Source organism: Danio rerio, chromosome 7, assembly GCF_049306965.1.
Source record: "Danio rerio strain Tuebingen ecotype United States chromosome 7, GRCz12tu, whole genome shotgun sequence".
Taxonomy (NCBI): Eukaryota; Metazoa; Chordata; class Actinopteri; order Cypriniformes; family Danionidae; genus Danio; species Danio rerio.
In genome coordinates, this window is record NC_133182.1 from 78,777,501 (window position 1) to 78,801,427 (window position 23,927).

At 38.9% G+C, this 23,927-nt stretch overlaps 1 protein-coding gene across 50 annotated transcripts in view; it reads left to right on the forward strand.

The window, feature by feature from the left end:
- LOC101882941 (adhesion G protein-coupled receptor L3-like) overlaps nt 1-23,927 on the forward strand; it is a 404,581-nt gene that overhangs the window by 322,226 nt on the left and 58,428 nt on the right. For all 50 annotated transcript variants that reach the window (XM_073907696.1, XM_073907650.1, XM_073907653.1 and 47 more), the window contains 3 exons: nt 9,327-9,510; nt 16,897-17,019; nt 22,405-22,610. In XM_073907696.1, the coding sequence (XP_073763797.1) occupies nt 9,327-9,510; nt 16,897-17,019; nt 22,405-22,610 (513 nt within the window). The remainder of the gene's footprint in view (nt 1-9,326; nt 9,511-16,896; nt 17,020-22,404; nt 22,611-23,927) is intronic.

Here is a 23,927-nt window from a genome sequence, read left to right on the forward strand (position 1 = left end):
GGATATCTGTAAGCTAGTGTGCTCCAAAATGGTGACAAAATTTGCATTTTGAAGATAGTAAATTATTTAAAATGATTAAAACAGGGATGATTAAAAATGATGGATGGTTTGAAAACAAATTATGTAATTTGTATTTTTTTAATTTCACTTAAAAAATGGTTGTTCTAGAACATTTTTTATTTATTTATTTATTTATTTATTTATTTATTTATTTATTTATTTATTTATTTATTTATTATTAAATAAATTATTATATATTATTATTATATTATATAATAATTATATAATAATTTTTAATATAATTATATATTAAAAATAGAAAAAATATAATTATAATTATAATAATTATTATTATATAAAAATAAATAAAAATATTATAAATTCATTAATTAATCAAAATATAATAAAAACAAATAAAGAATTATTAATTATTTATTAATATGTAATAAATTTATTTATAGTTTAACATAAAATGTATTTATATTAAACATATTTTTTCATGATTATTTAGCTTGAAAAAGGTTAACTACAATATATTTATTTAAACTACATATATGTTTTAATTAATTTACTTTAATTCGATTATTTATTATTATTTTTCAAATAATAATAAATACATAATATTATCAAAAGTAAATAAATAAATAAAATAATAAATTGAAAAATATGTATATTTAAAAACTAAATAAAAACATAAATTATTAATGTACAGTGAATTTATTTATATAGTAATAAAACATTTATTTATCTTAATTAACTAATTATATATATATATATATATATAATTTTTTTCTATTTATTTATAATATACTTATTTATTATTGTAAAACCTAAAACTTTTTTTAACTTAAAAATATATTTTTTAGATTATTTTTATGACTATTAAAACATGGTTGTTCTGGAAAATTAATTAATTTAATTAATTTTTGTTTATTTATTTTAAAAAAAAATTATTTGTTCATTATTTTAAAAATGTTTAAATTACTAATTAATTTATTTTAATAAGTTTATTTATTATTATTTTGTTTTTTAGTATAAATAAATAATACTATTATAAAAGAAATAAATAATTAAAAATAAACAAATTAAAATATTTTAAAAATGTATATTAATGTATAAGTTAATAAGGTATTATATAAATAGTAAAGATATAATTTATTCAAAATTATTAAAACTGAAATGATTTACAATGATGGATTGTTTGAAACGAATTATGTGATTTGTATTGCAAAAGTATGTAAATTATGAAAAATATCAATCAGAGCATGTTCTGCAGTGTGGTCTGCAGGTACAGCCTTCACAAGAACAACAGCAAGAAGAATCCTCCGTTATTCTGCTCATCTGAATATTGGTGAAGATCTGCTTTTGTTCAGGGTCTAAATATTTCCCATAATGCTGTGTTTCTGCATCAGCGAGAGCGGCTGTGCCTTCAGTTTAGCTCTAGGAGATGTGCTGAAGCCGAAAATCAGGATCTTAAACTGGTTTTAGGTGTTTTTAAAAAGCACCGCTGGCCTCAGATCAGCTCCATCGTGAGTGTCACCCTTCCCAGCATGCACTGCTCTCTCTCTGTGTGTGTCCATCCTGAGCTGCTCTTCATCAGTGTTTGTTCAGAGATCATCAGTGACTCAGTAATAACTCACTACTTTCTGACTGTAACGTGCGCTGCTCTGTTACTGTGTGTATGTTGCTCAATACACAATCAAACACACACACACACACACACACACACAAACACACTCAAACACACAAATGCACTAAAAAATACACACATTTTTTACTCACTCATTCAAACACACATGCACGCACGCACGCACGCACACACACACACACACACACACACACACACACACACACACACACACACTCAAACACATATTTGTGTGTGTTTGTGTATGTGTGCTCTGTGTCGACTGAGTATCTCAGATGATGTTTGCATTGAGAGCTCAGAAGTGTGTGTGTGTGTGTGTGTGTGTGTGTGTGTGTGTGTGTGTGTGTGTGTGTGTGTGTGTGTGTTTCACATCATATTTGTTTTGTGCGCACCGCTGCTGTGTTTGACTTATTAATAACAGTGATGATCGATACTCGACCCGATCTGAAGTCAGGAATAGATTTCTGCTGCTGCGCTCAGAAAGCAGAGCCTGCGTGTGTGTGTTTATGTGTGTGTGTGTGTGTGTGTGTGTGTGTGTGTGTGTGTTTTGGAGCGGAGTGTGTGTTTTTTCTGAGGGGAAATGGCTTTGGATGTTTAAACTATTGATGCTTTTTATCCACGATCGATTCACGAGCGGCAACAAACCACACAACAAACCTTCACACACTGTTTATACACAGATCCCTGTGCACACACACACACACACACACACACACTGCAAAAATAATAAATAATCAAAAATAAATAATAATAATAATAATAATAATAATAATATAGAAAATAATATTAATAATAGTAATAACAATATAATAATATTAAAACAATAATGATAATAATAATAATAATAATAATAACAACAATAATGTTAATCATATAATAATAACAATAATAACAAAATCATTATTAATAATAACAATAGTAATAATACCAATAATAACAATAATTATAATAATAATAATAATAGTAATAATAATAACACTGATAATAATAATAATAATAATAATAATAACACAAATTTTAATAATAATATTAATAATAATAATAACACTAATTATAATAGTAATATTATTAATAATAATAATAACACTAATTATAATAATAATATTAATAAAAACAATAATAATAATAATAACACTAATTATTATAATAATATTAATAATAATAATATTAATAACAACAACAATAATAATAATAATAATAATAATAATAATAATAATATAATAATATAGAAAGGCAACAGTAACTCGAATAAGAGGTGAGCAGAAGAGCATCTCTGAACACACAACACGTCCAACCTTGAGGCGGATGGGCTACAGCAGCAGAAGAGCACACCGGGTGCCGCTCCTGTCAGCTAAGAACAGGAAACTGAGGCTCCATTTCTGCTGACACATTCAGATGCTCGGCTCACAATTTGGCCAGAATTTGGATTTTTGCAGCTAATACCAAGTACCAAATTCCGATGCTTAAGGTTGTGTGTGTGTGTGTATGCGAGTGTGGGTATGTGTTTGGTAATGTGAGTTTCATATTCTTCTGTCTCTCTGCTTCGTCTCATACATACGAATGACTCTCTGACTGCTTTATAACTCTGTGTTTGTGTTTGTGTGTGTGTGTGTGTGTGTGTGTGTGTGTGTGTGTGTGTTGCTGATCACTGATAGTTATTACAGAAAGAAACTCATATTGTGTTTTTAATACACGTTCTAATTTAAAAACACATATCGCCTCCTGCTCTCCTGCAGTGTGTCGACAGCAGCCGCCTCATATTGCTCTCTCTGAAAATGCACAGAGGACAATAAGAAGTAAACACCCGAATGTGTGTGTGTGTGTGTGTGTGTGTGTGTGTGTGTGTGTGTGTGTGTGTGTGTGTGTGTGTGTGTGTGTGTGTGTGTGTGTGTGTGTGTATGTGTGTGTGTGTGTGAGGAAGACAGAACTTCATATTGTGCTTTACAGCATTCTCTCTATTATTCTCGATGTTCTGTTCATCCTTGTGAGAAGGCCGTGTCTGCTGAATGCGCTCTCGGCTTTATTTCTTCTTTTTTAAACTGTATTTGCAGATCACATGTTTTATAAGTTCTTAACATCATTTAAAGGGGCAACACGGTTGCTGGTTTGAGTCCCGGCTGGGTCAGTTGGCATTTCTGTTTGGAGTTTGCATGTTCTCGCCGTGTTGGCGTGGGTTTCCTCCATAGTCCAAACACATGTGCTATAGGGGAATTGATCCACTAAATTGTCTGTAGTGTAATGTCTGTGTGTGAATGAGTTTGTTTGGGTGTTTCCCAGTACTGGGTTGCAGCTGAAAGGGCATCCGCTGTGTAAAACAAATGCTGCAACAGTTGGCGGATCATACCTGTGGCGACCACTGATGAATATGGGACTAAGCAGAAGGAAAATTAATGAATGAATGTCAGAACACGCGCACACACACACACACACACACACACACACATTTCCTGTGGTCTGAGCTCCGCACGTGTTCTTCTGCTGGAATATGAGGGTGAAGCTGTCAGGAAAACTGGCGTCTGCTGTCAGGATGAGCAGAAGATCAGCTCACCTGCAGCTTATTTTTAGGACGATTACGATTTCTTGTAGATCACAGTGTTTCTTGTGACACTGCAGCTCATTTACAACACCTCTCACTGTCTGCTACACCCAAACTCACCAATAACAGGACATTGAGATAGATATACAGACAGACAGACAGACAGACATCGCCCCCTAGTGGATTTGTCATCTTAAACACACAACAAAATGTGTCCTAAGTAATGTAATTTAGATTTTTAAACATTGAAACAGTGCCCTCTAGTGGATTTGTCATCCGAAAGGCATAATAAAACGTACCCTAAGTAACTTCATATTCGCAAACATTGAAAGAGTGCCCTCTAGTGGATTTGTCTTCCGAAATGTATAACAAAACGTACCCTAAGTAATGTATTTCATATTCGGAAACATTTAAACATCGCCCCTAGTAGATTTGTCATCCTAAGCATACAACAAAATGTGTCCTAAGTAAAGTATTTTAGATTTGTAAACATTTAAACAGCGCCCTCTAGTGGATTTGTCATCTGAAACATACAACAAAACGTACCCTAAGTAACTTATTTTAGATTCGCAAACATTAAAACAGTGCCTTCTAGTGTATTTGTTGTCCGAAAGGTATAATAAAACGTACCCTAAGTAACTTCATATTCGCAAACATTGAAACAGTGCCCTCTATTGGATTTGTCCTCCGAAATGTATAACAAAACGTACCCCAAGTAATGTATTTCATATTCGGAAACATTTAAAAATCGCCCACTAGAGGATTTGTCATCTTAAACACACAACAAAATGTGTCCTAAGTAATGTATTTTAGATTTGTAAACATTTAAACAGCGCCCTCTAGTGGATTTGTCATCTGAAACATACAACAAAACGTACCCTAAGTAACTTATTTTAGATTCGCAAACATTGAAACAGTGCCCTCTAGAGGATTTGTTGTTCGAAAGGCATAATAAAACGTACCCTAAGTAACTTCATATTCGCAAACATTGAAACAGTGCCCTCTAGTGGATTTGTCTTCCGAAATGAACAACAAAACGTACCCTAAGTAATGTATTTCATATTCGGAAACATTTAAACATCGCCCCCTAGTGGATTTGTCATCTTAAACGTACAGCAAAATGTGTCCTAAGTAACGTATTTCAGATTTGATAACATTTAAACAGCACCCTCTAGTGGATTTGTCATCTGAAACATACAACAAAACGTACCCTAAGTGACTTATTTTAGATTCGCAAACATTGAAACAGTGACCCCTAGAGGATTTGTTGTTCGAAAGGTATAATAAAACGTACCCTAAGTAACTTCATGTTCGCAAGCATTTAAATAGTGCACTCTAGTGGATTTGTCTTCCGAAATGTACAACAAAACGTACCCTAAGTAATGTATTTCATATTCGAAAACATTTTAAAATCGCCCCCTAGTGGATTTGTCATCTTAAACACACAACAAAATGTGTCCTAAGTAATGTATTTTAGATTTGTAAACATTTAAACAGCGCCCTCTAGTGGATTTGTCATCTGAAACATACAACAAAATGTTTCCTAAGTAACTTATTTTAGATTCGCAAACAATGAAAAAGTGCCCTCTAGAGGATTTGTTGTTCGAAAGGTATAATAAAACGTACCCTAAGTAACTTCATATTCGCAAACATTGCAACAGTGCCCTCTAGTGGATTTTTCTTCCGAAATGAACAACAAAACGTACCCTAAGTAATGTATTTCATATTCGGAAACATTAAAACATCGCCCCCTAGTGGATTTGTCATCTTAAACGCACAGCAAAATGTGTCCTAAGTAGCGTATTTCAGATTTGATAACATTTAAACAGCGCCCTCTAGTGGATTTGTTATCTGAAATGTGCAATGAAATTGTAAATATTTAACGTTTTGCAGATACGTAGGCTGAGGCACATATTTCCAGTGAGTTTGGGTTTCTTAAACTCCTCTGAAGTGGTCTTTCAGCCTTCGTCTTTGAAGTGAGCACAAATCAGCATCTCTTCATAAAAAGTTTTGTGATGCGAGTGAAAGTTATCGTTTTCCTAAACCTCCACGTCTTTTTCATCTCTCCTGACCTTCCCTTTTCAGTCTAAACGGCTGAACGGAGGTTTCCCCGCCGCTATTATAGCGTTTGCTGCACATGTTTAGGCCTATTAGCATTCCAAGCGCTTTTTTCGCCTGTAGCCTTTTAAATGTTTAATTGGCGGTAGTGGTGTTGAGCCGAGTGATGAGGTTTTGATGATGGAAGTTAAACATTATTAAAAGGCTGGATGATGGACCACAGCTGTACGCCTCTCATCCCAATTTGTAGCTTTTAGCGCGGAGCTGCGTTTCTGCAGAGCGTCCACTTCTTCTGAAAGTCTCACAGCACTGCCTACTAATATCCGCATTATAGAAACCCAGAGGCAGGTGTTAAATGTGTGTGTGTGTGTGTGTGTGTGTTTTACCATCTGTCATGTTATTACCAGCAGTTTAGACGTAAAGTCATGCTAAAGAGGATTTGCTTCTTTTTAACTTTGCTTCTTTGACATTGACAGGAGTGTGCTACAAACATATTTTTCATATATATATAAAAGCAGTGGCGCAGTAGGTAGTGCTGTCGCCTCACAGCAAGAAGGTCACTGGTTCGAACCTCGGCTCAGTTGGCGTTTCTGTGTGGAGTTTGCATGTTTTGCCTGCCTTTGCGTAGGTTTCCTCCGGGTGCTCCGGTTTCCCCCACAGTCCAAACACATGCGGTACAGGTGAATTGGGTAGGCTAAATTGTCCGTAGTGTATGAGTGTGTGTGTGAATGTGTAAGTGGATGTTTCCCAGAGATGGGTTGCGGCTGGAAGGGCATCCGCTGCGTAAAAACTTGCTGGATAAGTTGGTGGTTCATTCGGCTGTGGCGACTCCGGATTAATAAAGGGACTAAGCTGACAAGAAAATGAATGAATGAATAAATAAATAAAATAATATATATATATATATATATATATATATATATATATATATATATATATATATATATATATATATATATATATATATATATATATATATCTATATCTATATCTATATATATATATATATATATATATATATATATCAGAGGTCGCGTTAGACTTTGTCATTGTTGTAGAGGGTGGTAAAAATTCCGTCACAACCTATTATTGACATCATTTAATTAGCATATCGCTTTTTCATTCATATTTTAATAATGAACTTGCACAATGAGCATATAGGCTAAATTATTTAATTATTTATTTGACAAACAAATAAAAACTCCTATCTGCCTTTACTCATATTTTCCTCCTGCGTCAACCTGAACTGGGTGCTTGCATGTGCGTAATTAAACGCATCAAGGGAGACTGATGCAGAGGGAGTTGTCATTAAATTCTGTGTCTTTGCCTCCGAAAGTCAACTTTTCCTGATAGTTTTATTTTTGTTCTGGAGGCTGAAGCCGCGTTCTGCTGCCACACTGGAGACCGGAATTACTAGAGCCACTTCAGCTAGTGAAGAGCGGGAGGGGTAGGTGTGGTGCACGCAAACTCAAAAGCGCAGAGCAGGTATGGAGATGGTTGCGCGTTGTGTTCAGTGCGCATGGGGACTGTACCAAAAAGACGAAGAGCATGGATTCCGCGAGTCTTTCGAGAGATAGAATGATACGAGAGACCGGCAGGAGATGGGTCTGAAATACGGGAGAATCCCGGGAAAAACGGGAGTGTTAGCAGGTTCGTCTGTTTTTGCAACTACTCAGTGGTGACAAGAGGAGACAAAACCAGGACAATTGCCATCAACTGGACAGGAGTGGGAATCACAGTTAGCAGCAAATACAATAGATCCCCCACAGCATAATCCATCAAAATGACGAATCACCTTCAGATTTTTCCGCCACTCTTGAAAAAAATCAGTCAATGACGGAAAATATTCAGTTAACGCGACCTCTGATATATATATATATATATATATATATATATATATATATATATATATATATATATATATATATATATATATATATAGTTTATAATTTATTATCTAAATACTTCATTCATTCATTCATTTATTTTCCTTCAGCTTATTCCCTTTATTCATCAGGGGTTCCCACAGCGGAATGAACCACCAATTATTCCAGCATATGTTTTACACAGCGGATACCTTTATAGCTACAACCCAGTACTGGGAAACACCCATGCACTCTCATTCTCACACACACACACCCATGCACTACGGCCAATTTAGTTCATCAATTCCCCTATGGCGCATGTGTTTGGACCAACAAAAATTTCACAGCAATTCGTAACTTTTTGATTTAGTGGCTAATTCGTATGAATTCGTACGATCTAATTTGTACAATTTAGTACAATTTGCTCATCCCCCAATGACGGTTGGGTTTAGGGATGGGGTTGAGTGCAACGCCTCTTTTCGTACATTTTCGTACAACTGAACTGAACAAATTCGTATGAATTAGACACTAAAGTGACAAAACGTAAAATACTTACGTTTCCTCGTGAGGTCAGGCTGGTTTGGACGGTGGGGGAAACCCACGCCAACACAGGGAGAACATGCAAACTCTATACAGAGACACTAACTGACCAGCTGGGACTCGAACCAGCGACCTTTTTGCTGTGAGGCCACAGTGCTAACCACTGGGCCACCGCGCCGTCCATAACTTGTGTATATATATATATATATATATTTATATATATACTGTATATATATACGAAACGGTTTATAAAAATAATTTTGTCTGAAATTACTCTTGTATGTTGCACAACTATATGATTGTACATCTCTCTTTATATATAGGACTGTATACTATAGTTTTGTGCATTTTAAATACCTTATGTGTGTTGTTCAGTAACTACAAAAAATATGTCCAGCTTGAAATTATTCATTTGAAATTATTATTTATAATATTAATAATATAAAGAGTAGAAATGTAGCTGTTTTGACTGACTGCTGCATACACCAGTGTCCGGAGATCTACCCAAGTGTTGCCAGTATGTTGTCAATATGTTGATGTGACGTTGTCAGTATGTTGATATGATGTTGTCAGTATGTTGATGTGATGTTGTCAGTATGTTGATGTGATGTTATCATTATGCTGTCATCATGTTGCCGTTATGTTGTCATCACGTTGACGGCTGGTTGTTGTCCTGCAGGCGATGGTGGAGACGGTGAACAACCTGCTGCAGCCTCAGGCTCGGGCTGCGTGGATGGAGCTGTCGAGCGGAGAGCAGCTGAGGGCTGCTACGATTCTGCTGGACACGGTGGAGCAGGGCGCCTTCGTACTCGCAGACAACCTGCTGAAGACAGACGTGGTGCAGGAGAACACAGAAAACATCCGTAAGTCCCCATTACTGATCAGTTTATCGGTTCATGCATTCACATTATCAGAACTATGCATGAATGAGAGAATAATAAGTTATGAAGGTTATGAAGATGGTTGCGCATTGGGTTCGGTGCGCATGGGGACTGAACCAAAAAGCCAGAAAGAGGGGGTAGGGGGGTGGAATTCTGGGAGTTTTTCGGGAGACAGAACATTACAGGAGATGGGTGGGAGATGGGTCCCGGGAAAAACGGGAGTGTTGGCAGGTCTGATTTCTGTTATCCCTAATTTCCAGATTTATTATCTGATCCTTGAGCGAGATCATTGTGTAAACGTTAACCAACATAACAGCTTTGAAACACAGTCGCCACTCCAGTCAGTGTGGAAACTGAGAAAATGAGAGGAGATCGCTCTTCATTTCTCAGAAATGTTGTCACTTTCAGGGTGTCACGACAGAAAACAGGGGATCTGTGTGTGTAATGCGCTCGCGTAAAGAGAAAGACAGAAGAAGGAGAAGTGATGTGACAGCAGAGTGTGTAAATGCACAGAAAGTGTCAGAATGTCTGGCTAAGTGTGTGTGTGTGTGTGTGTGTGTGTGTGTCTGTGTGTAAAAGTGTGTGTTTTTATTTGTTTGAGCATGTATTTGTGTTTGTGTATCTGCCCATGTGTGTACTGGCATGTCCGTTTGTGTTTGTGTGTGTGTGTTTTGTGCTTATGTGTGTCTGCATGGTGTGTGTATATTTGTCTGTGTGGGTTTTTATGTGGGTGTGTGTGTGTGTGGGTATCTGTATGGTGTAAGTGAGTGTGCTTGTGCGTGCATGTTTGCATGTGTGTCTATGATTGCAAACGTATGTGTCCATGTGTGTGTGTGTGTGTGTGTGTGTTTGTGTTTGTGTGCGTGCATGTTTGCATGTGTGTTTAAGATTGCATGCATGTGTGTCCATGTGTGCATGTGTGTGTGTGTGTGTGTGTATGTGTGTGTGTGTGTGTGTGTGTGTTTGTGTGCGTGCATGTTTGCATGTGTGTTTAAGATTGCATGCATGTGTGTGTCCATGTGTGTGTGTGTGTGTGTGTGTGTGTGTGTGTGTGTGTATGTATGTGTATGTTTGCATGCGTGTTTGCATGTGTGTTTGCATATGTGTTTATGCTTGCATGCATGTGTGTGTGCATGTGTGCACGTGTGTGTATGTGTGTGTTGGTGTGCGTGCATGTTTGCATGTGTGTGTGCGTGCGTGTGTGTGTGTGTGTGTGTGTATGTGTATGATTGCATGCATGTGTGTCTCCATGTTTGCATGTGTGCATATGTGTTTGTTTATGTGTGCGTGTGCATGTTCGGTGTGTATGTGTGTGTGTATTGTGCATGGTTTGTTTGTGTGTGAGTGTGTGTTTTTCGTTCATGTGTGTTTGTTTGAGCATATAGGTGTTTGTGAGTGTGTGTGGGTGATTTTCTGTATGTTTGTCAGCGTTTGTCTGTAAATGAATGTGTGTGTGTGTGTATGTGTGTGTGAATATTTGTGTGTACAGTATGTGTTTGTGTGATTGTGTACATGAGAGTGCATTAGTGTGTATGGTGTAAGTGAGTCTGTGTTTGTGTGTGATGTGTGTGTGTGCACATATGGTGTGTGTGCGTTCATGATTGCATGCATGTGTGTGTCCTTGTATGTATGTTTGCATGTGTGTTTCTCCTTGATGAAAGCTGACTCTCCTCCTCCTCCTGAAGTCCTGGATGTGCAGGAGTCTCCTGAATGCGGCTCTGTCGTCTCTCAGTGGAGACTCTGGCATTCTGGGATTGAATGAAGCAGGATTTACTCTCTCTGCTGTGCTCTTTATCCTCATATTAAGGGCTGAGGAGCTGCTCTGTGAGTCCCAGCTGAAGATCTGCTTTTACGAGGCTGGTTTTATGCGTGTGTGCGTGTGCTGCGCGGTGATGAATCTGCGGCCGCTGACACCTTTAGCAGACCTCCAGGCCCAGTTTGATGGGCTTGGTTTGCGGCGTTATAGGGTTTGTTTGGCCCGTGGGGCGGCAGAGATGAAAATCAGCCTTGGCTTAAAGGAATAGATCAGCTCAAATTGAAATCGCAGTCTTTTATGCACTCTCCTGTCATTTCAGACCCAGATTGCAGTCTGTCTTCAGTGGAACACACAGAGAGCCGCTGCTTTACATGCAGTCAGTGACGTCCATGTGGTTGTGCGTGCTATTTCTCTTCATTGATAAGAAATTTGGATCATTTTACTGACTCGGACCTTTGAGTCTTGGCCAGCCATAGATATATACACTAGATATCGCATAGGGACCCTGAGCATGCGTCAATAGCGCCGCCACATTGGTACAGTGCTCCCAGGACAAATGTCATTCAACAGCACTAGTCAAGACAGTGTTATTATGTGAAGATGCGGGACTTTAGCGCTGTCTACGGGTGTAGTAACGAGCAAACAAAGAAAACAAAGCACAAAGGCAGAACATTTCATAGGTAATATTAAGTTTTTTCTGTTTTTGTATGTTCTGAACTGTTGTGCTAATCAGGTAACGTTATTGATGATAACAGTCACTTACTGCATTCACCATACGGCAAAGCAGCTCCAACTCGCACTAAACACTCGGCTTATGCTAGTTTTGTTGAATAAAATCAGCAAACAATGCAAAAGAAATATGACAACGAGATGCTGCGCTGCCAGAAACTTGTATTATTGTCAGCTAACGTTAGTGAAGAGTCGTTCGGGGGATTCATTCACAAACAAATCGCTCCCTCCGTCAGTATGAGAAGTGAAAGCAGGAGAGGAGCTGTGTTTCAGGACATGATTAGATCAAGTTTAACAGGCAGGGTGAATAGTACATTTCTGTACACACAAACACAAGCTTTTTGTCAGGAATGCCCGTGCGGTCACTGATCCATCAATGTAGAAAAGTGATGTAAAATTATAATTTTCGTAATTAGAAAAGAAAAATTACATACTAACATCCAGGAAAACTCCCGATCATAGATATATGTGTGTATATGTGTATATCTCTGGCTTTGCATGGCCACAGTCCTCCACTGTACCTTGGTCCCGCATTCATTTCAAAGGAGCGCTACCCTGTAGCAAGATGGCGGCGCTATTGACGCATTCCGTACAATAGACAACAACATAGATATATACATTAGATGTCGCCTGGCCTATTGTTGTCTATTGGACGGAATGCGTCAATAGCGCCGCCATCTTGCTACAGGGTAGCGCTCCTTTGAAATGAATGCGGGACCAAAGTTACAGCGGAGGACTGTGGCCATCCAAAGCCAGAGATATACACATATACACACATATATCTATGATCGGGAGTTTTCCTGGATGTTAGTGTGTAATTTTTCTTTTCTAATTACGAAAATTATAATTTTCCATCACTTTTCTACATTGATGGATCAGTGACCGCACGGGCATTCCTGACAAAAAGCTTGTGTTTGTGTGTACAGAAATGTACTATCCACCCTGCCTGTGAAACTTGATCTAATCATGTCCTGAAACACAGCTCCTCTCCTGCTTTCACTGCTCATACTGACGGAGGGAGCGATTCGTTTGTGAATGAATCCCCCGAACGACTCTTTCACTAACGTTATCCGACAATAATACAAGTTTCTGGCAGCGCAGCATCTCGTTGTCATATTTCTTTTGCATTGTTTGCTGATTTTATTCAACAAAACTAGCATAAGCCGAGTGTTTAGTGCGAGTCGGTTATCATCAATAACGTTACCTGATTAGCACAAAAGTTCAGAACATACAAAAACAGAAAACTTAATATTACCTATGAAATGTTCTGCCTTTGTGCTTTGTTTTCTTTGTTTGCTCGTTACTACACACGTAGACAGCACTAAAGTCCCGCATCTTCACGTAATAACTCTGTCTTGACTAATGTGGTTGAATGACATTTGTCCTGGGAGCACTGTACCAATGTGGCGGCGCTATTGACGCATGCTCAGGGTCCCTATGCGTTATCTAGTGTATATATCTATGAGACAACAATAGGCCAGGCGACATCTAGTGCATATATCTATGTTGTCCAGCGAGGTGGACGAATCCTTTTCTTGCTGTGAGGCCACTGTGCTAACCACTGCACCACACAGTCTTGTTACCTCACGGTGCATTCGCTTATGATAACAGTGTGTATGGGTGTTTCCCAGTACTGGGTTGCGAATGGAAGTGCATCCGTTGCATAAAACATATGTTTTAATAGTTGGCGGTTCATTCCGCTGTGGCGACCCCTGATAAATAAGTGACTCAGAATGAATGAAGAACAAGGACAGCGTGTGGATTTGTGTGCAAACTCCCCCTTTAGGGCGACAGCGAGCGCCAACGCTGCTCCATGTGGAGACTGCAGAGCAGATTAGCGGCGCTGCCATCTGATGCTAGTGTTGATGACACAGTTGTTTGGGGAAATAAAAGGCTGTTTGTGTGCGGGAATGGATGCTCATCTCGTGCCAACTCACCCTGAAGTGCTTGTTATCCTCCTCCTCCTCCTCGGCTTTAATATAATGCGCTTTAAAGAACCGACGCTCCTTTGTATGCAGATTCCTCTCTTTCTGAAGGCGAGCGTGTGTGTGTGTGTGTGTGTTTGTTTGTTGGAGTGTCTGTCCTCACACTCATAATCTGGTGAGCAGATTTCGGGTGATTAACGTGTTATTTAAACCGGCTTTTGATTTCTCTGGAGGCACAGCAGCGTCTCGGCCCGCTGTTTGCCAGTTTTAAGCCTTTTTCTGCGCAATCGCTGGAAGAATGAAAAGTATTTCCTGCAAGCTTCAGTCGCCCACTGCTCTTTATCGCTCGGCTTTTGTCCTGTCGGAGCAAATACCTGCAGCGGTGGAAAGCTGCTGGGAATTTTAATGTTAATTTGCTGGTGATAAGTGTTTTGTGTAAATGCTGTGGGATTTACAGAGGGATGTTTCTGAATGGCCAGGATTGCGTCTGTTGTTGCTGAAGATCTGCTGTGTTCATACTCTGAATCTCACCGCGAGTGTTTCTTTCTGCTTTTCAATGGTTTGGTTTTTTAAACTGCAGACTCAAATATGCAAATCTGTGATTTCACATGTCTCCGCAAGATTGATGTCATGCATTTATGTAGTTCACAATGCGTCAGATGAATCAGTAGCTGTGTTTCAAGATTATTTATAGTTCATGAAAATTAACGAAAAAACAAAAACTAAAATTTAAATTTTAGTTAACTGAAATAAAAATAAAAACAAGAGTTTTTTTTTGGTCCCACTTTATATTAAGTGGGCTTAATTAATAGTTTGTTACAATGTACTTATTGTGTAAATACATGTATTTACTGTGTACTTATGCTTGATTAAATACCTGTATGTAATTACATCTGTAACTAACTTCTGTAATTACATTTGTAAATACACTGCTGACCATTCCCTAAACCTTAACCCACCCTTAAACCTACCCACACCCCCAAACCTGTCCATAACCCAACCCATATCCCAACTCAAGAGCACCACAAGTGTTCTCAAATACTTTATGAACACAGTAAGCACATTGTATTTATTTTTTTATGTAAGTACATAGTAGTTAAGGACACTTAATATAAAGTGGGACCGTTTTTTTTTATAAAACTAAAACTGACTGAATATTGTGTACATAAAAAAAACTAACGGAGACTAACTAAAATTACAGCAAAAACGTTCTTCGTTTTCGTCTTTGTAAATGTATTTAATACATAAGCCTAATGTAAGCCTTTTAGATGTAAATCTTTGTACTTTCACGCTGCCGTTGTGTGACCCATACGACACCTCAGACTCTGTAATCCTGCTGCTGTTGGCCAGATCAAGCCAGTTCAGTCATCCTCACTGTTGCTCCCGCAACAAAAACAATGGCTGGACATGACAGCGGCACGGTGACCACATTAAATACGACCCGAGTAGACACTTAAAAGTATTAATTTAACACATTTGTGTCCAATAATGGCTTTTATTTCTGTACTAGTGATCCTGATCGTGAACGAACTCTTCGTTTTGAACTGAACTGGTTGAGCTGATTCACCAAATCAAACTGAATCATTTGAAATGATTCACATCTCGATTAACATCGACACTTATCTACAAACTACTTACTTTTTAACATGCCTGATATGTCCTCTGACTCGAAATAAACCAGCATACACTGAGTTATTCAGTTATTAGAACGGTACACTGAGAAGCGGTGAACAGATAATGCTGCGCATGCGTGATTCAGTGAACCGAACACAAACAGTACATGACAGCCTGCTGTGACTGACACTAACTTGAACGACTGCAGCGCGAATAAACTTTCCAAGTTAATAAGCATTCCAACTGATGAGAGGTGCTGTACAAGCCACAGAGACCGATCCTTGTTTACATGTTTCACTATTCTTTTGTTTGATCAAACATAATTCACTGTGTTTGAAGCACATCAGACATATAAAAGATTACTTATGCACATCAGCTCAAAAACAGAGGAGAATGGCCCTGAAGCGCACAGCATAAGGTGAGAGATGACAGCTGTCTGTGCTATCTGGGGCTGCTTCTTGATCATAAATGTATTGTTTTCACTTCTGCACCATGGAAACACCGCGATTCATTCGGCAACTGTTTGGCATATGAATATAATTCAGTAAAAAGAATGCTAGAACCGTATGAGCACCGGCAAGAACTTTCATATGAGCTATAACTTGTACACGTGTCATATGAAAAAATATGAAAATGAACCAATGTTCAATACCCAGCTCAGGTATCCAAAAATACTGTGTATTTAAGTGTAAATAACTTTTGTACAGTAGAATAAAAACCAAAGTGATGCATATGTGCATAAAATATAGATTCCACATTTTCAAACGACACCACTTACGGGGGTCTGGTGCAACGCTAGCCCTTTAAATCTGAAAGCGAAAGTCGATGACGTCACGGACCCGGTACCGGGTCTGCAGAGTTTAAGTGGTTTTAAACAATGCACAAAATAATCATCCACAGTGCACCAAAAACCACACTAGTCCTCTACAGGTAGATGAAGTCGTGGGTGGCTGTATCAGTGGGTAGGAAGGTCTTGACACACATCCAGTGCACTTATTAGTTTTGGAACTGGACACATTTGAACAGCTCATTCAGACTGATTTTGCAATCTAACAAGTTCCACAGAAGAATATCAGCTCATTTAAACGAATGGTTTGCTCATGAGCGCCGTGACCTTGGGTGAATGTCAGGACTTTCAGGGAATTGAGAATTAAATGTAGATGTATTCCTCAGACGAAGCACACGAGAGATTTTCATTCTCTAGTTCTCCAGTCCTCATTCACTTCCATTATACTATTGATTTGTCATCTGAAAGCACCTCTATCATATCTTTGAGCTCTGTTAAGGACTGCGGGATTATTCTATTAACTCTGTGTGTGTGTGTATGTGTGTGTGTGTGTTCAGAGCTGGAGGTGGCGAGGATGAGCACAGATGGAAATCTCCCCGATCTGAAGTTTCCACAGACTGGAGGTCAAGGCAACGCCATCCACCTGTCAGCAAACACCCTCAAACAGCACGGCAGAAACGGTATGAGCACACAGACCATAACAGAATTAATATTACAACTAGCGCTGGGTGATATGACAAAAATCTCCCGTATCATTATACAAGTCATCTCACATCCTGAGCCGTTGCAAGCTGAGCTGCCGCTCTAGGCAAATGACGGTCACGCCACCCTCAACCCCAACCCTCTCTATGTTGCCGCCCTAGATGCGGATATAACTGAGGGCGTGGGTGGTGAGTGTAGTGTCGCGGATGCCGCCCTCTCTATTCTGCCGCCCTAGACGCGGATATAACTGAGTATGCAGGTGGTGAGGATAGTGTCGCGGTCTCCGCCTTCTTTATTCTGCCACCCTAGACGTGGAAATAACTGGGCGCGGGTGGTGAGGGTAGTGTGGGGGATGCCGCCCTTTCTATCCTGCCGCCCTAGGCAGCCGCCTAGGTCGCCTCTATGAACGTGCCGGCCCTGATCCTGATAATGATATATGTCATGATATTGTACCTATTCTGTAAATTAAATTAATTAATAAATTTTATACTGTATTTTAGCCATATTCTTAAACACATTTAAAAAACTAATGATAAACACACACTAAACAAATGCAAAATCTAAACATTGTACTGGGCGAGGGAGTGGCGCAGTAGGTAGTGCTGTCGCCTCACAGCAAGAAGGTTGCTGGGTTGCTGGTTCGAACCTCGGCTCAGTTGGCGTTTCTGTGTGAAGTTTGCATGTTCTCCCTGCCTTCGCGTGGGTTTCCTCTGGGTGCTCTGGTTTCCCCCACAGTCCAAACACATGTGGTACAGGTGAATTGGATAGGCTAAATTGTCCATAATGCATGAGTGTGTGTGTATGTGTGTGGACGTTTCCCAGAGATGGGTTGCGGCTGCGTAAAAACTTGCTGGATGAGTTGGCGGTTCATTCCGCTGTGGCGACCCCGAATTAATAAAGGGACTAAGCCGACAAGAAAATGAATCAATGAAAACATTGTACTTGCAACATTGCAACTTTCTCATGCCGTTATCCATGCTTTCCCATAATAACATGTATTAATGCGCTCATATAAATGAGAAAAATAAAATTACCCTTAAGCGATGTATTTTGTGACACCACAAAACAAACAATAGAGCATAATTTAAAACGACATATAATATACCTTCTCCGGCCACTTTATTAGGAACACCTGTCCAACAAATTTCTAATCAGCCAATCACATGGCAGCAACTCAATGCATTTAGGCATGTAGGCATGGTCAAGACAGTTCAATGCGAGCATCAGAATGAGGAACAAAGGGGATTTCAGTGACTTTGAATGTGGCATGGTTGTTGCTGCCAGACGGGCTGCTCTGAGTATTTCAGAAACTGCTGATCTACTGGGGTTTTCACGCACAACCATCTCTAGGGTTTACAGAGAATGCTCCGACAAAGAGGAAATATCCAGTGAGCGGCAGTTCTGTGGGCGCAAATGCCTTGTTGATGAGGCCAGAGGAGAATGGCCAGACTGATAGAAAGGCAACAGTAACTCAAATAAGCACTCGTTACAACCGAGCTCTGCAGAAGAGCATCTCTGAACACACAACACGGCCAACCTTGAGGCGGATGGGCTACAGCAGCAGAAGAGCACACCGGGTGCCGCTCCTGTCAGCTAAGAACAGGAAACTGAGGCTACAATTCACACAGACTCACCAAAACTGGACAATAGAAGATTGGAGAAACGTTGCTGCTCTGATGAGTCTCCATTTCTGCTGACACATTCGGATGCTCGGCTCACAATTTGGCATCAACAACATGATAGCATGGATCCATCCCGCCTTGTATCAGCGGTTCAGGCTGGTGGTGTTGGTGTGGGGGAGATTTACTGGGCACACTTTGGGTCCATTAGTACCAATTGAGCATGGTGTCAACGCCACAGCTCGCAGACTGGTTTCTTGAACATGACGATGAGTTCACTGTACTCAAATGGCCCCCACAGTCAGCAGAGCTCAATCCAACAGAGCAGCTTTGGGATGTGGTGGAACGGGAGATTGGCATCATGGATGTGCAGCCGACAAATCTGCAGCAACTGTGTGATGCTATCATGTCAATATGGAGCAAAATCTCTGAGGAATATTTCCAGTACATTGTTGAATCTCTGCCATGAAGGATTAAAGCAGTTTTGAAGGCAAAATGGGGTCCAACCCGGCGTGCCTATTAAAGTGGCCTGTGAGTATATAGTCGTATTGCACAGCTCTGCTTACAACCAATGAAAATTTTCATAAGTATTAAATTGAACAATTTTTTATTGTTTGACTCTGAATATCTCAGAATGTCCAACATTTTAGTTGCCAGAAAGCAATAATAGGCTAATAAGTGCGGATCCTCAACAGTTTCTTTCATCAGAGGTTTTCCTAGCGGTTACAGAACCCCCCATCAACAGGAATCAGGAAAATAGTTTTGTGTTCTTGTAAGTTGGTGATCCCAGACTCTACGGAGGGGCGTTATTTGATATTTTTCTCTCACACACACACACACACACACACACACACACACACACACACACACACACACACACACACACACTAAAAAAAGCGAGTGAGATGCAGAAATAATGAGCAGAACCGTAGCTCTGTCAAAGGAGGCAGTAAAGCGCTAATGACATTTCAATAAACGCTGAATCAAATCGACTCTGCGGTTCGAGTTTTTTTTTCTCCAACACTCAAAAAACCTTTGTGACTTTCAGTAAACGCCGCCGAGAGGAACAAAGCATTATGGGTGAGTGCCGCCGAGAGGAACAAAGCATTATGGGTGTTATGCATTCATTAGGTGATCTGCTGAATCCCATCTAATCAAAGCTCACATTATTTCGCCTCATTGCTCCTTTCCTAATATAACGACTGAAACAGGGCTTCGATCAGCTTGAGGTGGCGTCGGCGCGCTCTGTGATGTGGTAATGAAGAAGTCTTTTTTAGTGAACTAAAAAAAAACAGCAGCACAAGCGCATCAGGACATGTTCAGCGGCGGATTTTAACGAGTTTTGCTTTGTTACTCTGTCGCTTTTGGCTTGTAAGGGCTTAAGCAGGTGTCGGATCTCCAGTCGAGCGCCTCTTCAATCTCTCATGCTGAAAAACTATCATTAAGGAGCCTCATTCATTCATCCGTTATCCTTCGGCGGAGTCTCCATTTCAGAGGTCACCACAGCGGAATGAACTGCCAACTATTCCAGCATATGTTTTACGCAGCGGATGCCCTTCTAGCTGCAACCCAGTACTGGGAAACACCAATACACTCTCATTTATTCATACACTAACGTCAATTTAGTTAATCAATTCTCCTATAACTCATGTCTTTGGATTGAGGGCGAAACCGGAGCACCCGGTGGAAACCCACGCCACCATGCAAACTTCACACAGAAACCCAACTGATCCAGCTGGGACTCGAACCAGCAACCTTCTTGCTGTAAGGCCAAAGTGCTAATCACTGAGCCACCATGCCATCCCTAAGAAGCAATATTAGCGGCTTTTCCACTATCGTGCTGAACTGTTCTTTAAGCTGAACTGTTCCATTCAGTACCAAACCGGGCCAGACAGCACGGATACGGTTTCATTTTCCACTGTCAGGCTGCAACAAAGCTCTTTGGAACGTCACACTAAACAAATCAGTAGTTGCCTTGATAACGCAATGTAAACGACTCCCTTTGTTCAATTAAATTAAAATAAAGGCCGAAACTATTTTTTTCATGTTCGTGTAAACGCGAAAACAACCGCGTGACTAAACACTGCCGCTCTCTCATATAGGGGTGCTAAATATAGCTAAAAGTCACCGGTATTTATTTAGAGGTCATAGGTTGAGCGGCTCTGGGCAAATTTTATTTGGAGGGAAAATGACCAAAATGTAATGTGAAATAAACAATGATGAAGCAACAATAATAGTTTATTTGTATTATAGTGGCGGAAATTATTTTATTGGCAAGCCTCGTCAAAAGTGAGCGGGCACTTTTACTAATAAAAAATATAGCACTTTATTTCATTTTTAATAATCAATTAAATTACACTGCGGTTTTATATCGAAAGTTGATAATGAAAAAAAAAATACTACATTTCTATGGTAAAATATTACCCTTTAAGCGATGGCTGTTATTGGTTTCAGTATTCAAACATGAAATAACGAATTCAGCAAGTGAATTAATAAACGAATATGAAGCAACACACACAGTAGCAGGATACAAAACATTTAAAGGACTATTATATTGTATATAAATAAATTATATTTAATCTTTTTATTTTTGTTATTGTAATTATTTTTTTGTTTTCATAAGTAACGGCCTATAGACAAATTCTTGCTTGACGTTTTAGAAAATCCTATCCTAGTAGCTATATTAAAGTTCACCAAGAACAAAAAGCAACAATCCTGAAACACGGCCATGTCCAACTTATATTTAACTGAATCGTATAACGGCCTATAGATGAAGTGTTGAAAATTGTTCATTTTATTTTTTATAAAACATTTGTCAAAACGTATTGAAATATATTTTTTTTTAGTAAAAGCAATACCGACATTTAGGAATCCATATTGATTGTATTTATTGATTTATTTGACTTGTTTGTTGCATCTATAGGCTATCATTTAAATCATACAACAGTACCTTGGACTGCTACAGCGCACTCCTTAAAGCTTTCAAGCAAAGTCCAAAAACTTAAAGAAAGATTAGACTTTCTACGGTGACAGCTGACATCACAGGATGCCGTAACCGTCCTTCAGGTGGTCAAGCCGGCAATACATTACAAAACAAGCAGTCTGGGATTTGAAATTAATAGTGCAATTATTTCCTCGTTCTTCATAGAGTCTACAAATTGGTGCATGGATATAGAATGTTGTGGATTGTGGACATCGATGATGTTAGGCGTGTCAATATTCGATGCGCAGCAGAAAAAAAGTTTCATTTTTTATGTTAAATGTAGTGTAGTTTACTTGTGAATGTCTGATGACTAGTGCGCTTTGTAATCATGCGGTTTGTAATCGTGCTGCGCCATTCCAGGCTCAGTGGAGAAACAACCGTAACAGCTCCGAAGTGTTCTTAGAACAGTTTGGCACGATAGTTTGGCACAACACGTGACCCGTATAATATAATATATATATATATATATATATATATATATATATATATATATATATATATATATATATATATATATATATATATATATATATATATATATATATATATATATATATATATATATATATATATATATATATATTATATATAATATATTAATAATATATATATATTAATAATATATATATATATATATATATATATATATATATATATATATATATATATATATATATATATATATATTATTATTATTATTATATATTGTCATTCAGTTCATGGAGAAACGTAACTAAAATTCTCTCTCTCTCTTTTTTCAGGTGAGATCCGCATGGCGTTCGTCCTGTATAAGCATCTGGGCTCATACCTGTCCACTGAAAACGCCAGCGTGAAGTTCAGCAGCGAGACGTTAAACACCAACTACTCTGTCATCGTCAACTCTCCCATTATAACGGCGGCCATCAACAAAGACAGTAATAAAGTGTACCTGTCGGACCCCGTCATCTTCACAGTGCGGCATATTCAGGTACGGAGTCATACTGCATGTGCTTAGTGCTGCGTAAATGAAATGTCCTTTGTTAATGGGCATTCCTGGCATTCTTTAATCACACTGGACTGTATATGTGTGTGTGTGTCTGTGTGGGAATGGTTGGGTAACTCGGATGAAGAGGTGATGAATAAATGGTCTCTTTAACGGCGAGTTCCTCAGTCACACCACCAGCGTTTATGCCTGAATTATTTTTTCTCCAAGCACATTATTGAAACCTATCCAGAGGAACTACACACACACACAGAAACTCTGCCTCCAGCCGTGATTAGACAGGTTGAAAGACCTGGGAACTTGATTTGGCTGTGTGCGTGCATGCATGTGTGTGTTTGTGGGTGGGTGGAAGTTCACCAATGAGGGATATCAGCACACCACACATAAACTCCACAGATTTGCAGAGAATCCCAGCAGCCAGAGCTCTGCACGTTCTGCCACCCCGAGTGTCTGTTTACTGTAGATTTTGGCTAATTTCATTACGCTTTCAGCCTCCAGGAATAATCTTTAACTGTTTGCTGCCCATTTTTACACACATTTTTGCTAACAGTGATTTCTGTGGATTGTTTAATTATATTCTGTGGAATTCTGTGTATCGTCACCCCAAATTCTCAATAGATTCCTCCACTGCAACTCCCATAAAATGTTAAGGATACCCCGCCCAAAATTTGAAAGAACCATCACAGGTTATCACCCCAAGTTCCACAAAATTCCATTGACCATATCCTATAGAATTCCATAGAACTCCTTTACCTTAATTAGCAGAGAATTCAGACCACCCAAGTCTCTCCATGTCTCATTAACCCCCTGTCCTCAAATGCCATATAATTCCATAGAACCCTTCCATTTCATAGAACTCCATTAATTTTCTTCCCAAAATGATCACCACAAGTTCCATAGAATTCCATAGACACCCCCTCCACCCAATCCCATAGAATTCCATTGAATTCCATTTAATTCCATAGATCTACTCCATTCAAATACATGTGAATTCCATTGAATTCCATGAATTCCTTGCACCAATTTCCATATAATTCCATTAATTCATTGCCCTATCTTGTCAGAATTATAATAGTAGAATGCCAGCATCTCCGTCCAAAATTCCATAGAATTCCATTAATTTGCTGCCCTATATTGTCACCCCCTGTTCATTCCACAGATACCCCCTTTACCAAATCCCATAGAAATCCATTAATCCACAACTTTAGATTGTTACCACAAATTCAATAGAATTCCATAGACCCCCTCCCTCCAAATGCCATAGAATACCATTTAAGTCCATAGACTCCCTCCCTTCAAATG